General features: G+C 38.6%; 1 protein-coding gene across 4 annotated transcripts in view; it reads left to right on the top strand.

The window, feature by feature from the left end:
* TFDP2 (transcription factor Dp-2) overlaps positions 1-15134 on the top strand; it is a 46672-nt gene that overhangs the window by 19410 nt on the left and 12128 nt on the right. The window contains exons 3-9 of one of the 4 annotated variants that reach the window (XM_050902267.1): positions 1406-1509; positions 5276-5397; positions 7949-7996; positions 9191-9353; positions 9894-10037; positions 12428-12496; positions 14132-14283. In XM_050902267.1, the coding sequence (XP_050758224.1) occupies positions 1406-1509; positions 5276-5397; positions 7949-7996; positions 9191-9353; positions 9894-10037; positions 12428-12496; positions 14132-14283 (802 nt within the window). Of the gene's footprint in view, positions 1-1405; positions 1510-5275; positions 5398-7948; positions 7997-9190; positions 9354-9890; positions 10038-12427; positions 12497-14131; positions 14284-15134 lie in introns of those variants that run through there. The other 3 variants (XM_050902266.1, XM_050902268.1, XM_050902269.1) reach the window with 3 other exon arrangements.

Here is a 15134-nt window from a genome sequence, read left to right as displayed (position 1 = left end):
GATTTTCCAGCTACCTCATGGCAGAATGTAGGTGTAGTAAAATTAAAAAAAAAAAAAGACCATGGTTCAGGACCAAGTGAAAAGAGAAAAGTGGGCAGTGGAGGAGAACAGTGGAGGTTGTATGGGAAAAGACCAGGGAACAGAGATGTCTAACACCACTGAGTCAGCTTGGGACCATCTGGGCTAAGCTGAATGTTGGCCAGCTCCTGTGGAAGGAGGGCAGGGCAGGGCAGTGGTGAGGGCTGGTGCCTGCGCTGTTTGGAAGGAACCTGTCACCTCAGATGCCTTCAGTTTCTGTCTGCTAGCGCCAGGGAGTGTAAGTAGCTCTTCAGGAGCCAATCCTTGTCCTTACGGCTTGTGACCCCAGCTAGACCCAAGCTGACTCTGGATTACAAGGCAGTGGCAGCTCTTCCTTATATTTGATTTGCCTCCAGACCCACCATTGTCATTCCCCATTTTGAATAAGGCTGTGCATAAGAATGGGGGGAGGTATTTGCTTGATCAATTCCCAGCTCTCTTGCTTTGAAACTGTCGTAGAGACAGGAGCTGCTGCTGCCACGATGTCCATAGATAACTAAGTGTGTTTACTGCTTTGAGTGGCTTGTGTACAACAGTTTTGAACACTCATGGGCTAATGGTAGTGCTGCATGAGTTTTAAGACGTTAAGTCTGAATAATCAAGATTACAAGACACGATTTGGAATAGAGGAGGAGCAGCAGCATTTGTGAGGCACTCAGCATAGAGCTGCGCTTCTCTGTGTGAAGGCAGGATGAGTTAGATCCGTAAGCAGTCCGGCATCACAAAGATAATAAACATCTTGGGCTGAGAACATGCTGGGTTAGAGATGGCATGGTTGGCTTTATCTTGACATCCACCTGCCTGCTCTGTTACTTCAGGTAAGTTGTAAAGGCGTCATTTACTCCATCTGTACAGTGACAGGCTGTGATAGGCTTACTTCACTGATGTTTATAGAATACTTTAGTATGGTCAGATGAGGAATGGTTAAGGCTATGAAGATATATGGATACATATTTTGTATGTGTGCTTATGATTATAAATAGGATTTGTACGCTGACTTCTTTCTAGAAGTATAGTCATTAACTTTTAATGCTGAGGTATGGCAGGCTGTGTGCTCTTTGTCTTGGGCAAGAAGAAATTGTTTCTGGAAATAAAATACTAACACATAGTTTTAAAGGTAAAACAGTGAAGGTGTAGTTTTGTGAGGTGTCCTTGTGACAGCTGCTAAAAGGTCTGGAGGCTGTTATGCGAGGGTGTGTCTGCAGTGTACGAGACAAAAAAGCTAACCTGATTCCAAAACGTTAAAATGATGTGGGAATTCGCCAAAGTATTATTCATAGGTTACTAAGGAAGTAATTTTAAACTCTCTTTTTACTGCTCTTTTTAGGTAATATTTCAATAATTACATTACCAGTTTCCAGCACCAACTCTCCAACTAAGATCTTGCCAAAAACCTTAGGACCAATCAATGTGAATGTTGGACCCCAAATGGTAAGTTTTGCAACTCCGGTAATGCTAACTTGTATAAGTAGCTGTGTGACTTCCTGTTGATGTAATATGGAAACATGAAAAACAAAGATGGGAACAGTGCTAGGACCTTGCCGCTCCCTGCCTCAGCTGCAAAGGCTGCTCAAGTGCCCCACCTGGATGGAAAGGTGATGACGTGTGGGTACAGCACTCCTGGCGTGCCAGAATTGCCACTCCCAACGACGATCGTGTATGTGACCTTAGGGGATACCTGTTTTCCTGGCTTTGAGTGGAAACTGAAACAACTTTACCAGTTGACATTTTAACTACTACTCAAAAGTGTATTAAGAAAAAAAAAAAATCTCATTAAGAATGTTATTGATATTTTCTGAGTATTTTGAGTCATGTTCTCACCAGTGAATCTCCAGCATTGCCAAAGAGTAACTGTCTCGGCTGTGTTGCTAGAGATTTAACTTGTTCAAACTGCTCTTCTTAAAACTGTCTTTTCCTGTCAATGATAACTGTATATGAGCGTATATTGCTGTTTCAGGGATTTTGGATCTGGTTTTGAGAAAAATTTTTGGTTTTCTGGTGGCCAAAGAACTAAATAGGCAATACAGTGAACTGTTTCTAGTAACCTGATGCCTGCTTGCCAAGCACTTTGCCTGAGTACAAGAACCATTTGATGTGTTTTATAAATAATTGTGGTGCATCTTTTTCACATCAGAAGTTATTACTGTTCTTCAATGGCTTTTATCCCAGTGGGACAGATGGGCACAAGCATGACAGCCAGGCCCCCCCGAGCTGCATTCTCCACTGTGTAGAGCTCTCCATCTGAAGTACTAGCCACAGGCTGTCTACCAGAGAATCGTGTTCTTCAGTGCATCGGTACTGATGCAAGTATTGCTAGATAGTTCTGCTACAAAAGGTGTATTTTGTGAGTGCAATAAATAATAGCCAAGAACAGGGGAGAGCCATCAGTTAATGCAGTTCCTACTCTTACGAGTGATTTCTCAAGGCCCTGCTTTTGGTTTAAATGAACCCTAGTTACAGTTTAGGTTCTATAGCAGGTAGAAGTTGCACAAGCTACTGCATGGTGTGAGACACACATTTTATTTTATTTATATTTTTTATTCTTTATTTTTAAATTATTTAATTTAAAAAAATTATTTTATTCTACTGCTTTGCAAGGACAGATCTTCAGATACTCAGAAAACATTTTCTTATTAAATAGCCATTAACACAGGCCTCCTAAGACATTCAGTGTACAGCTGTGTTGTGTGCCAGACCATTTAGAAGAGAACGTTCACAAGTTCTTAATAGTGGAATGTTAGCGCTCCTTCAGCATCTCACCGGTGTTAGGAACATCCTGCTGCCGTGAGGGGTTTTTTGGTTTTATTTAACCACTGTGGGTTACAGCCTTTGTGGCTGCTCCACGTCCTTCAAACCAGCCCACAGCCCCAGGATCAGTGGAGTGGGCTGCTGGCTGAACGGTGACCGTTGGTCTGAATCCCTTGGGGTACGGCGGTGCAAACGGTGAAACTGGCACAATTTGCATGCTGGATTCTTGTGTACGAGTGTTTGTTACAGTTTCTTTAGATTCAGTCTGTAGGTGTAAATTTAACAGCATTATCGATCAAATGTTAGTGCTTAATTACAGGGATTTAACACAACCTACAGATGCTCTATTTGCTAAATTAGGGTGAGGTTTTCTTTTTCTGTATTATGCTATGCAGTGAATTTATGTGATTACTTCAGGCACACTGGAAAAATGTTTGCTGTTAAGATGGAATTAGTCCTCTGAAAATACTGAGTGTAGCATTTTTTGTGAAAGCAAACATTCAATAGTAAATTTAGAAGTGACACTGAAATAACACTGATTTGTATACCCGTGACATCTGTGTCCCTGCATCCAACAACTTGCAGCTTTAGCAGTAAGGTGTAGACAGGTGGATTTTTGTGCTTGTGCAACAACCGCCTGTAAGTGCCCATCAAACGTGGCGCTGCCCAAGCGGCGTGGCTGCCGTGGGGAACGGGCTCCCGGGAGAGCGTGCTGCTGGTGTCAGTCTCCACGAGATGGCACCAAGGGACAGAAAGATATGGGACAGGTCGGTCTTGGAAACACCCGAACATGATTTTGCCACCTCAGTTTATTATAGTGGTTGTCACAAGAAAATTACGAGGCGATTGGACATAAAATACTGGTTTATGACACATTTGATCTGTGATTTACAAGACATCAGTAGAGCAATGTGAAACCTCGGAGAGGGTGGCATGTGGTGAAACACATTTCAGCATGCAAAATATTTAAAATCTTTTCTCCCTGCCATATGCTGGCAGAACCATATGCTTACTGCAAATAAAAGTTATTTATAATGTGGCACGAAATTAATATAAAAAGTTACTGGATTGGATTGATGTTTAATTGAAATATTGCATTACTGATTCTCGCTTACATACTGGTGTTGCACCAGTGCTGACCTTAAGCAAGCTTTTAAAAATCAATCATTCTATCACAAAATGTTTCTGACTTTAAGCCAATGTAGCAGTAAGTTGATAAAAGTTGACACCTTTCCTGTGCATGCATGCAGTGTGTAAAGCAGCCAACCTGGGGTCTTCTGTTCTCCAGTATCAACCAGTAAATATCTAACTTGTGCCTGTGTTTCGGTTTTCCTGAATTTCTGTTTTCACTTGTTTCTGTCAAGCTATCCACTTGCAAAAATAAATAAGATAAATCTTACATACATGTAATCACAGTGTGGTGTCAGGAGGGATGTGAAGTAATGCGCAGTGAGCTAAGGAAATGGGAAATTCTTCAGATACCACTTTTTCTAGTTGTTTAAACAATATTGATGGATACCAAACAAAGTATCTGCCGCATACTTAGATGGGTCTCGAGTAAGTTAAGTAGTAAAGGAAACTACAAAGTTTAATACAGTAGGTACTCAAAATGTCGCTAGCAAATGGAGTAAAGTAAAATAAAGTTACAAAAGCAAAATAAGGTATATGAGTAAAAAGCATTGTCCAAGAAGCTTTGGTATGAATCTTACCATACTGGAATCAAAATAATTTAACATGTGTTTTATTTTAAAGATTAACTAATTAATACTGTTTCATTTTTAAATACTATCTAAATTCTTGTGGTGACCTACTTTAAAGAATGAACTTAGATGTGATTTAAAAGTTGAGACCAAGTGTCTTAGCGTTAACAACCACTGTACATACAATTTCACCAGGTTTGAATAAATGTAAATTCTATCTGTACTGTATAGACTTTACATTTAATTCCATAGGTACACTGTTGTATTATTAGCTTGCTGGAATGCCTTGAAATCTTGTGAATGCTAGAAACTGCAGGGAATACTTTGCCTGCAGCTCCAATTGTCTTTGGTACCAAAGACAGACAATTGCAAGAGACAAATCCATTGGAAAGGAGGCTTTATTGATTACAGTGATCAAGAAATTGCCTAGACATACTCTCGAAGAAATAATTCAATGTATATAGGTACAGAGCCCATCTGCCATACCTAGTAATTATTTCTATTTGTCTAGGTCTTGTCCATATGAATAATACAGTAATATGGTACAATTAGTAGAAAACTTAAGAGCATTGTAATTACTTTCATGTATGAAGATCTTCTGATGACATCTCTTCTGTATATTTTGCTGCAGCTTGCATCTGGTACAGAATTGTTATTTTTTTATTAGTACCATGCTTAGTATGAATTTTGGGCTGTGGTAACCTCTGTTTTCTTAAGAGAGCTGTGTTTTTTATTTCTAAATTTCACAGATCATAAGCACATCACAAAGACTGACCAATTCAGGGAGTGTTCTGATTGGGAGTCCGTATAACCCAGCTCCAGCAATGGTCACACAGACACACATAACGGAAGCTTCTGGCTGGGTCCCAGGGTAAGATTTTTGTTTTCCTTAAAGATGTTTGGGGATCTGTTCTCATTTTTTCCTTTATTTATACTGTTGTATCTATATGTTGGCTTACAGCTTCTAGTTCTTGCACAACTAAAAGGAGCATGCTCTTTAGCCTATTACGCACTTTTGAGGTCTGGAGTATGCGAACACAGAAGTACGAGCGCCAGTCACTTCACTGTCTGTTTTAATTTTGTTTTATGGCAGTGTCTGTTTCTTTGTGGAAATGGAGAGTCACAAATTCGTGAGTCCTGTTAAAAGAAGCCTTTATTTTTTTGGGAGGTTCATGGTATATCCAAGTAGCTTTGCTGTTGAGCATATCAGCGGGTGCCAACAAGGGGGAGAGACTGTCAGAAACACTTCAAGAGGAATTTAAGAATAAAGCTCTAATGGAAAATTTTGAATGTAATCAATGTTGTATTTTTATTACTATTTTACAGTAGCAACAAGTTTTCATGGGGTTCTGAGGTACTCCAGAGTAATGTGACCATCTTTATCTCTTCTAATGAAATCCGGTCTTTACTGTATTTCATGATTTTTTTTTTTTTTTTTAATACCAGTACTGCTGAGCTTATCTGTCTCAAGACAGATGTAGTGCTTTGCCTCTGAAAATTAAAAAGTAATTTATTTCTGTATCTGGGTTAATTTTGCTAAACAGGTGATGAATGTCAGTAGTACCTTTCCAGCTTTAGAGGTGGGAAAATGGAGCATCTAGGACATGGCAGAAATGAGAGTATAATGTTTGTACCTTGACTTTCTTCATTCTGTGCTGTAAGCAAGGACTGTCATAGGCTTTAACTTCCCAGTCGCTATATTCCCACCATGGAGTCAATAAACTGCATGCCCGGCTGAGCAGTTTTTAAGCTTGGTTTTTTGGCCGAGTATGTGTTTATCTCCTCAAATACCTTTTGAATCCACTTAGTTCTGATTTTATTTGAAAAAGGAGTTGTCAAAGATTACTTTGTTTCTGCAAATTCTGTGAAATGTGGAGGCCAGGCAGAAGTTCTTTCAGTACCCAGAGGAGGGAGAAGCTATAGTGTCTGTTCACAGCTTGCTAAACCAGAGAATCAATGCCCATGAGCTTTTTTAAGCTTCATCCAAACCCAGGTGATTGAGATTCCCAGAGAGAAGCCTTGTTGCAGTGCATCAACCACCACCACCAAGAAGCACCATCCTTCTGTTTATACACTGTCAAAATCTAGACACAGTGTTTCCAATGAGCCTAACTATTGTTTCGCCGATAAAAAGGAGCAAGATGTTCTCCAGACTGGCTGATGAATATTGATCCCTGGAGAAGTCCATACGATAGGTCATATTTTCATCTGAAGAACAGAGGTGAGGAAGGGTCTGTGGTATTGCCGAACCTAAGCAGTGAGCCCTTGCTGAAGACAGTTCCAGAGGATTGCAAGTGCGGACTCCTTGCTTTACCTGTTGTTTACTCCTCTTCACAGATTCCAAATTGTTTCCCAAATGAAATGAGACAAGAGCATATTCATTCTCAGGGCCCATACCCCCTCCGGCAGCCTGGCTTACAGACCAGGGGACAGCTCTGCGTTCCCTGCCGTCCCGGCCCCGGCCCCAGCTCTGCTGCAGCCAGAGCCCCAGTCCCGCAGCATGAGCGGTTAAGCACCATGGACAGGGATTGCCAAAGACAACAATCCCGCCGTTGCTGCCGAGGAAGAAGGCTGCTGATGGGTTCTGGGTCACACAACCAAATACATGCAGGCTGTCGTGGCACAGATCTTCAAATTCATCATTTTTGTTCAGCTCCCTTCATAACACTGTCAGGTTTTTAGCTGCGTAAGTATCTGCTGTGAGCTCTGGTTTTGAGACTGCAGGGTAACAACGTGAAGTAATTTACCGATAGTTCTCAAGCAGTGTGCATTGTATCAGCTGCAAGAATAAAAGACAAGTTTAGAATACAACTTCTGAAGTCTGCTTGCTGTAGCTAATAAACGGAATGCTAAGGAAACCGGCAATGATTTGTGACTGCTACTCCTATGCAAAATTCATGTCAACTACTTCTTCAGAGTATCTCTCTTCAGCTCTGTATGCATCAGCTCTAATACGGATGTGTTTAGTGTTCTACCTTGTTTTTTGTTTAAAGATACGAAAACATTCAGTGTCCTGATAATACGGGATATATCTTATGTGCTGTTTAAAGGCATTTTTCTTCCACATGGAGGAATTTTAGTAGGAATTTTCAAAGGAGCCCAGCTTCTCCTTTTTGATGGGATTTGGTTATCTAGCTCACATCAGCACTTCCTATAGTTCCAGATGAAGTGACTTCCCTAAAATCATACGGGCAAAGCATGGTAAAATTGGGAGTACAACTTGTCTGGCAGTGAGCTCAGACAACCTCCAAAGTCCTAGCCACCTTCGCTCAAATTTTGTCAAGCTGTGTGTGTACTATTTTCCCCTTTCAGTAAACATGTAACAGCAAACATTAGTACCCAGCTAGGCCCCAAATACATTGCTTTTGTTGGTCTAAATATATAATGTTATTTTCATCTGAGTTTGAATTGTCTTTTCTTAGGGACAGGAAGCGGAATCGAGAATTTATAGAATCAGATTTTTCAGAAAGGTGAGTATTATTGAACATATATATATATATTTTATGTATACGGTCATACCTGTTTCACTTCTTCAGATCTGCCCTTCAGAGAGATGGATGTCCAGTTCCCACTTCCAGCAGTTTTCACTCCTCTACGTAAAAGCTATGTTGTATGTTATTCCTTGTAGTTATAATTCGTTACTCTTTGCTTTATCACTTCCTGATAAATACATTTGCTGTTACAGATGATACTGGGAGTTGTGAAAAAAACCACAACACATCTTCAGAAACGGGACTATTCTAGTTTTCAGTGTGACAAATACTTGTAAACAGATGATCTTTTCCTTTGCTTCCGAAACTTCTTTGAATGCATTCAAGGTGGTCTTATTTGTTTCCCTATCAGGAGTTACTCAGATTGAATATCTGTGTAGGGATTAGGAGTGTTGGGTTTTTTTAAATCTTCCGGTGTTCCTTTCCACTCTTCTTTTTCTTCTGTCCTTCTTTCCAGTGTTCTGTTTTCTTAAATACATTCAAAATTTCGAAGAGCATTCTTGTATTTTAATGTTTTCCGTAGCTTGTTACTGTTGACAGAACTAGGCCTTTTTCTGTAAAATAGTAGATCTCCCTGAAACATATTATCAAGCCAACTTGTAAAACTGTAATTAAAAATAAAACCAACACAGCTGAGCTTTTTAAAGGCTTCTGTTGAAATATGCATCCAAATCTAGCTTGTGTGATAAAACCAATTGCTCCTGTTGTTTCCATTACCATTATCTAAGCTCTTGCTTTTCTGGAGGAAGAAAGTGAATGAAAAATGACCTTGACAGTTGCCAGATATTAATTTGGCACCATAAAACCCAATGAAAATGTACTTATTCTCCACAAAAGAGATTCTTGTATCTCAGTCTTAGCTATGATGGCACAGATATTAAACTGGGTTGTTAGGAGAAAGAATTAAGGTATCTTCTGCTGTATTGTAAATAGGGATGTCTGAGCCTTTCTATTTTAAGCAAAAATATGAGAGTTCCCTGTAAATCTGGCTTTTTTGCCAACTTGTAAGAAACAAGAAACTGATCCAAAAAAGCAGAACAGTTTTATTTTTCATGTAGGTAGTACCTAATGTCATGAGTCTGGATTCCTGTTGCAAATGGTAGACCTTTTGCTGTGTTACAAAGTAGCTTGTTAACATTCAATGTATTAAAATAATTACTTTTCTCCTTCCAGTAAGAGAAGCAAAAAAGGAGATAAAAATGGGAAGGGTCTGAGGCATTTTTCAATGAAAGTATGTGAAAAAGTTCAACGTAAAGGAACAACTTCATACAATGAAGTCGCTGATGAGCTGGTATCAGAATTCACAAATTCTAACAGCCACCTTGCTACAGATTCGGTAAGCAAATATGTTGAAATTTGTTACACCATTACAAAATTGTCTGGTTTATCGTGGAATTCTGTCCCTTCTGTTTCTGCGCTGTCCTGCCACACTCCATACTTTCCTTCACTTAACTACTTCCCAAATATAGACTTACCCTCTGAAATTGAAAAATATAGAATTAAAATGAAGAATTGAACTCCCTCTAGATTATAAACAAAATAGAGAAGTCTGCCAAAAGAATTATCCTTAAAAAAAGGCTACTCTTGTACCCACCATATGTGGTCTTGCCAGGCTTTTCAACTGTAACAGACTTGCCATGATGGGAATTCGCTGCGCAGAGGCTTCAAGCAGGCCTGAAGCTTCCATTTGCAACCAAGCACGCTCACCTGGTATGCAGGTAGCAGCACAGATGAAGGCATCATGCTCTAATACCACGCTGACTTGAACTGCCATTTTGGCTTTTTATCTTCTACATATCTCTGAAGGACGTGTTCAGTCTTTTTTTCCTTTTTGAATTCTTTTGTTGTAATTAATGCTGCATTGTTTTCTTAGCAGGCCTATGATCAGAAAAATATTAGACGGAGAGTTTATGATGCCCTTAATGTCCTGATGGCAATGAACATAATTTCAAAGGAGAAGAAGGAAATCAGATGGATCGGCCTTCCTACAAACTCAGCTCAGGAATGTCAGAATCTAGAGGTAAAGTGAGGTAGATGGGAAATTCTGTATAGTTCACAGGTTGTGATAATGGAGCTGCTCTACTTTAGAAGAGGGGTTTTTTCTCAATTTGAACCTGATCGGTTTGATTCTTGCACACTATGAAAATACAACTTTTGATATTTGAATAAACTGAAAGGGTATGTTTATGTATGCTTAGTTCAGTTTTATCTAGTATACATCACATGAAGTTTAAAAAAAGCCTGTTTACCTTACAAAAATGGACATTGCTTAAATGGGGGATTACTTTTAAGATTAAAGTCTGTAGTAGCCTAAATTAACCAGAAGAAAGTCAAAAGAATTTATGGTGCAGTTATGCTTACAAAATGCTATACATTTAAAAGGAGACCAATTTTCTATTAATGTCTGTACTTGGAAATGCCATTCAAAGGAAATTAAATTGAAAAGTAATTCCTGCTAGGATGTCAAATACTAGTTATGAACTGGCAGGGAAGAAAAAGAAATTTTACTTATTGGTTATTTCCATTATTTTTCCAGCAGGCTAAGAGTTCCCATGTTTTTGCAGGGATGCCAGAATTTATATGCACAAATGTTGCTTGTCCTTCAGGCCAAATGCTCTATAAATGGAAAGCACAAGTTATGTATTTACTGCAGAGTGCTGTCATGACTGTCTGTAAATACATCTTTATATGTATTATATTTGTGATATTTGTGACATTAAATACCTTAAAAGGTGAGTGGGGCGTCTCTCCAGTACAGACCAGACTTTTTTGTGCCTGTTCATTTACATCAATTGTCTTTCTGGCTGTGGTAAGAAAAAAGCGCTTACTATCCTTGTCCATTACAGCAACTTGGCAAATACATCCACCCAAGGAGTATGCATATGCTCAATCATACTCCAGGATTCTTTTTTTTTTAAAAATCATGGATAAATCTACATTTTACATGCATTCGTGTGAATACATTATCTTCAGTATAGGTTATTGTTACAAATACGGAACTTGAATTTCATTGTGTCATCTACAATGATCATATGCTATTCACTGTTTCAGGCTCTAATTATGTATGAACAAAATGGAAGCCAGGCATATTTTCTTAAAATGTTGCTTCCTATGGCATAATAGAAAAGAACAGAAAATAAACCTACATTTTCATGGTGTGAAAATCAGAATTAATTTTGCTTTTAAAGCTGTATAAACTGCCAACTCTTCTCACAGTGTAATTCCACAATAAGATTACCAGTACAAAAATGAGAAAACAGTACAAAAAAGCTTGTTATATAGAAACCATGTCTGAATTATATCTGTACTGTTTATTGGTTTTAAGAGTTATATATTTATCCCAGCAAGGAAAGTCTTCTACTGTGCTCTGAAGGAAGCATTTTAAACATTAAAGTGTAGGGGGGCGAAACTACCACAAAGCAACATTGTAAATAAAATAGGGGGTTTAGGCCAGCTAAGTTTTAAAAGACTGCATCATTTGGTTCCAGTGGTTGAATGAAAAGATAATTGAAGAGTTTAATATTTTGGGGAGCAGTGATACAGTGCTGGCACCAACAGGATGATGAGGAAAAATACCTTTTAAACATGATGACTACTGTCCAATTCTTTAGTGTTGCCCCAGAACACTATCTAAAATCTGTTGGTTGTATCTGCAGTGTCAGTAGGCATCCAGTACTACGGCTGTCCCAAACACTGCATACTTAGGTTGAAGATAGCTTTGTCCCATAAACTGGCATTAACAAAACTGTTGCAAGAAACGGATTCTGTGCTCATGTAGAAAATGTTACCTCTGCCCCCTTTTTGTTGCTGAAATCTTGTTAGTTTAATCAAGTCTCAAATGAGTAGTCCAGACAAAAAGTGGAGGTGATGATCCTGAGCCCAGTCTCCACACATTTATGTCTAGGAGCTTGCAGCTAGGACAACAGTGGAAGGGACGTGCACAATTCCAAAAGAGTGGAGGGCAGGAGGAAAAAAAACCAAAACCCAAAGCACCCCCTCAAGCAAGTGTTTAATTTGGTGCTAATTGGCACTCAGTGCCCAATACAAAAGAGGAGGAATGGGCGGGGAAATAATACAGTCTCTTGTAATAGTTGATTCTTTACTGGGGTTAAAATTGTTGCCAAAGAAAGAAATTACGATTTGTCAGACCTGCTTTATGGAGAAACTCATGTGACTATGCGATTAGTCTGTTTGAAAAAGAAGAAAATATATGGCAAATGAGTAGGGCTGAAAAGACTTTTGCAATTTACTTACCGTGCCATGGAATCCACCACCATTTACAAAGAAAGTATGGATTTTTGTAATGGTGCTAGCACACTGATGTAGCTCTAAAGCCTCTTCAGTTTGGCACAGTGGAACAGACAAGGTAACTAACTAAATATCTTGATGCATTTACATTTATGTTTTAAGATAGAAAAACAGAAACGGATTGAAAGGATAAAACAGAAGCGAGCCCAACTACAAGAACTGCTGCTGCAGGTATATTTAATTATTTTTCTGTAAATGAAATTATCAAGTGCAAACCTGACATTTTAGAACTTCTGAAGTTCTTTCTACATTTATTTAGCAGCTATGATATACTAGGGAGAAAAGTTTCACGCTTGTGACCTTCCTGGATTCTAGTAGGCAGACCTCTTACCCTCACTTTTTGGTTCATTTTTACCTACTGTAAAACAGCGTGCTGCATCTGCGTGCCGCAAGCTTTTGTAAGTGTTCTGCTGAAGCTTTGTCAACATTAGTGGGAATAGGAACAACTCATGAGTCCCCTTTGTTGACTCCAGGTCCCCCCAGAGTTACCTTTTCTGAGTAGTTCTTACTGGAAAATTTCTCTTTGATGCTAAGCTATGAAATTTACAGCTGAACTTGTGTAAATGTGTACAGAGTTGTTTCGGGGGAGAGAGACATTTGTGGATCCTAAGAGTGGAAGGCTGTCAAATCCAGCTCTTTTACATTCTGACGTGTACGTTTGAGATGACTTGAGGTTTGGCTCTGATGGCAGAAATGTATTTCAAATGCATCTTTGCTTATAAAGTAACATTTTATAAATACAGTTATGAGCATTCTTAAGTGTTTTGGTCTGTGCAGACTTTCAGTAATTTAAATGCAATCAAACTTTTTTCTGAGGTTAACGGGCAATAAGGCTATATTTTTTCCCTGGTGCAACTATAGTGATACAGTTTTCATGTAATTAGATACACACTGAAACTTTTCAATATCTGATGCTTTGCCTTTTTTCATCACCAAAAACTGTTTCTCTACTTAAGGCACAATTCTGACTGTCTGGCCTAATAAATTAGCAGCTTCTCTAAGAGTAACATGAAATTATCCTGGTGTAAATAAGGCAACTCAGGCCCTCTTAACTATTAGTCTGAAAATGACAGAGTTGCACTCCCTTACTATCTACAACTGTCATTATTTCCTTGATTATGTTCATTGTCAAATGGTTTACCAGTCCTTTGGGACTCTGTCTATCCATCTTCCCCTTAAGTGGACTAAGTAGTGCCTCAAAGTGGGTAAGTAAGTACACTGACTTCCAATCCCTCAAATAACATTTCCTGACAACACACATTTTCATACATGTGCAGTCAGATATAAGAATTCAGTAGAGAGTAAGTGGTAAGAGGAGAATTTCAAAACTAACTCTTTTGAGAGAGAAAAGAGGGTGATGGATGAGAAGGGGAAGAGAATATAGATCATGGGAAGTGGGGGGATGCTGAAATTTCTGAAATTAACTTTTGTTTCAGTGTAACTAGCTCCTAGTCTGAGGTAATTATGCATATAAAATAACAGAGGAGACCTCTGACTCCAGGGCTTTTTCAAAAGGAATGGGGAACCATTCTCCACCAAGCTTTATTGCTCCTTTCTTGTTTCTTCTCTAGGGATTGTGAGGGGGGCGTAGCCATTAGGATATGTGTGAAAAATTTGGGTTTAACTTCTGTTCCTGGTGAGCTTCACTAGTGCAAAGAGGAAGTCAGGCCACAACTTACTTTTTGACAGAAAATTACTGGAGGTATTGGAGTTGGTAAATAAGAGCTATGACGTTCCACTTCCTGGAAACACTGATGTCTGCTCTTTTATTGTCAGTGATCATTTTTTCTTTCTTTCTTTCTACAGCAAATAGCATTCAAAAACTTGGTACAAAGAAATCAGCAAAATGAACAACAAAATCAAGGCCCTCCAGCTTTGAACTCAACAATACAGCTGCCTTTCTTAATAGTCAACACTAGCAAAAGAACAGTTATAGACTGCAGCATATCAAGTGATAAGTGAGTGTTTATATAATCAATTTTTAGAATTCTGTTTTCTTTGTGGGCTGGAATTTTTCTTTGAACAAATGAGAGAAATTTTTCTAGCTTACTAAAAGTATTTATGTATTTAAATTTGCTACTGTCACTTCAGGGGGATGTTTGGGTTTTGGTTTTTTTTAATATTTAATGCAACTGCAGTAGTAATAGGGTTAAGTTTATCAACATTGCTTTACAACCACTAGTTAAAACAGGCTGTCTTTCACTGTTGTAAAAGGCACATCAGACTGACATTTCAAAGAGCATTCACTGCACAGGACAAATAACTGAATGAAATTATATACTAGGACAGCACTAGCTTTTAATGAAGCCATGTGGTAGTGCTTCTGAATTCTTATTCCTAATATGCCATAAATGTATTTAGTCAGAAACACAAGGTGATCCATGTAACACAAAAGTAACATCCTAGAGGTGATAATAACAACTTCGAAAGTGTCTTTTAATAGCAAAAAGGCCGCACCTAGCTCTTTGAAGGAAAAAAAGGAAGGAAATTATATAGAAATTTGAAATACTGTCTTTGTAAGCAAACTGCTGTAGTTGCACTCTTATATTAATCTGAAAATCTTCCACTTACGTAATTCTGGCTGCTTATGCTCTTCATCCTGTGAAAATATGGCTGAAAGTATGAGGTACTGTTATGTTAACTGTTAATTGGATCACAGCTAGTTTATTAGCTGAAAATAGCTGGCCTTGCTTTAATACTGCAGATTACAGATTTCACTCTGTGGTATACAAATCCTGTATTGAACTTCAAGTCAATTAACATACAGCAAAAATAGTCTCTAGTAACCTAAGCACCAACATGCAAAAAA

The sequence above is a fragment of the Gymnogyps californianus genome, chromosome 10 (assembly GCF_018139145.2).
Source record: "Gymnogyps californianus isolate 813 chromosome 10, ASM1813914v2, whole genome shotgun sequence".
Lineage (NCBI taxonomy): Eukaryota > Metazoa > Chordata > Aves > Accipitriformes > Cathartidae > Gymnogyps > Gymnogyps californianus.
The sequence above is the reverse complement of the archived record's forward strand: the minus strand, read 5'-3'. Positions and strand labels throughout refer to the sequence as shown.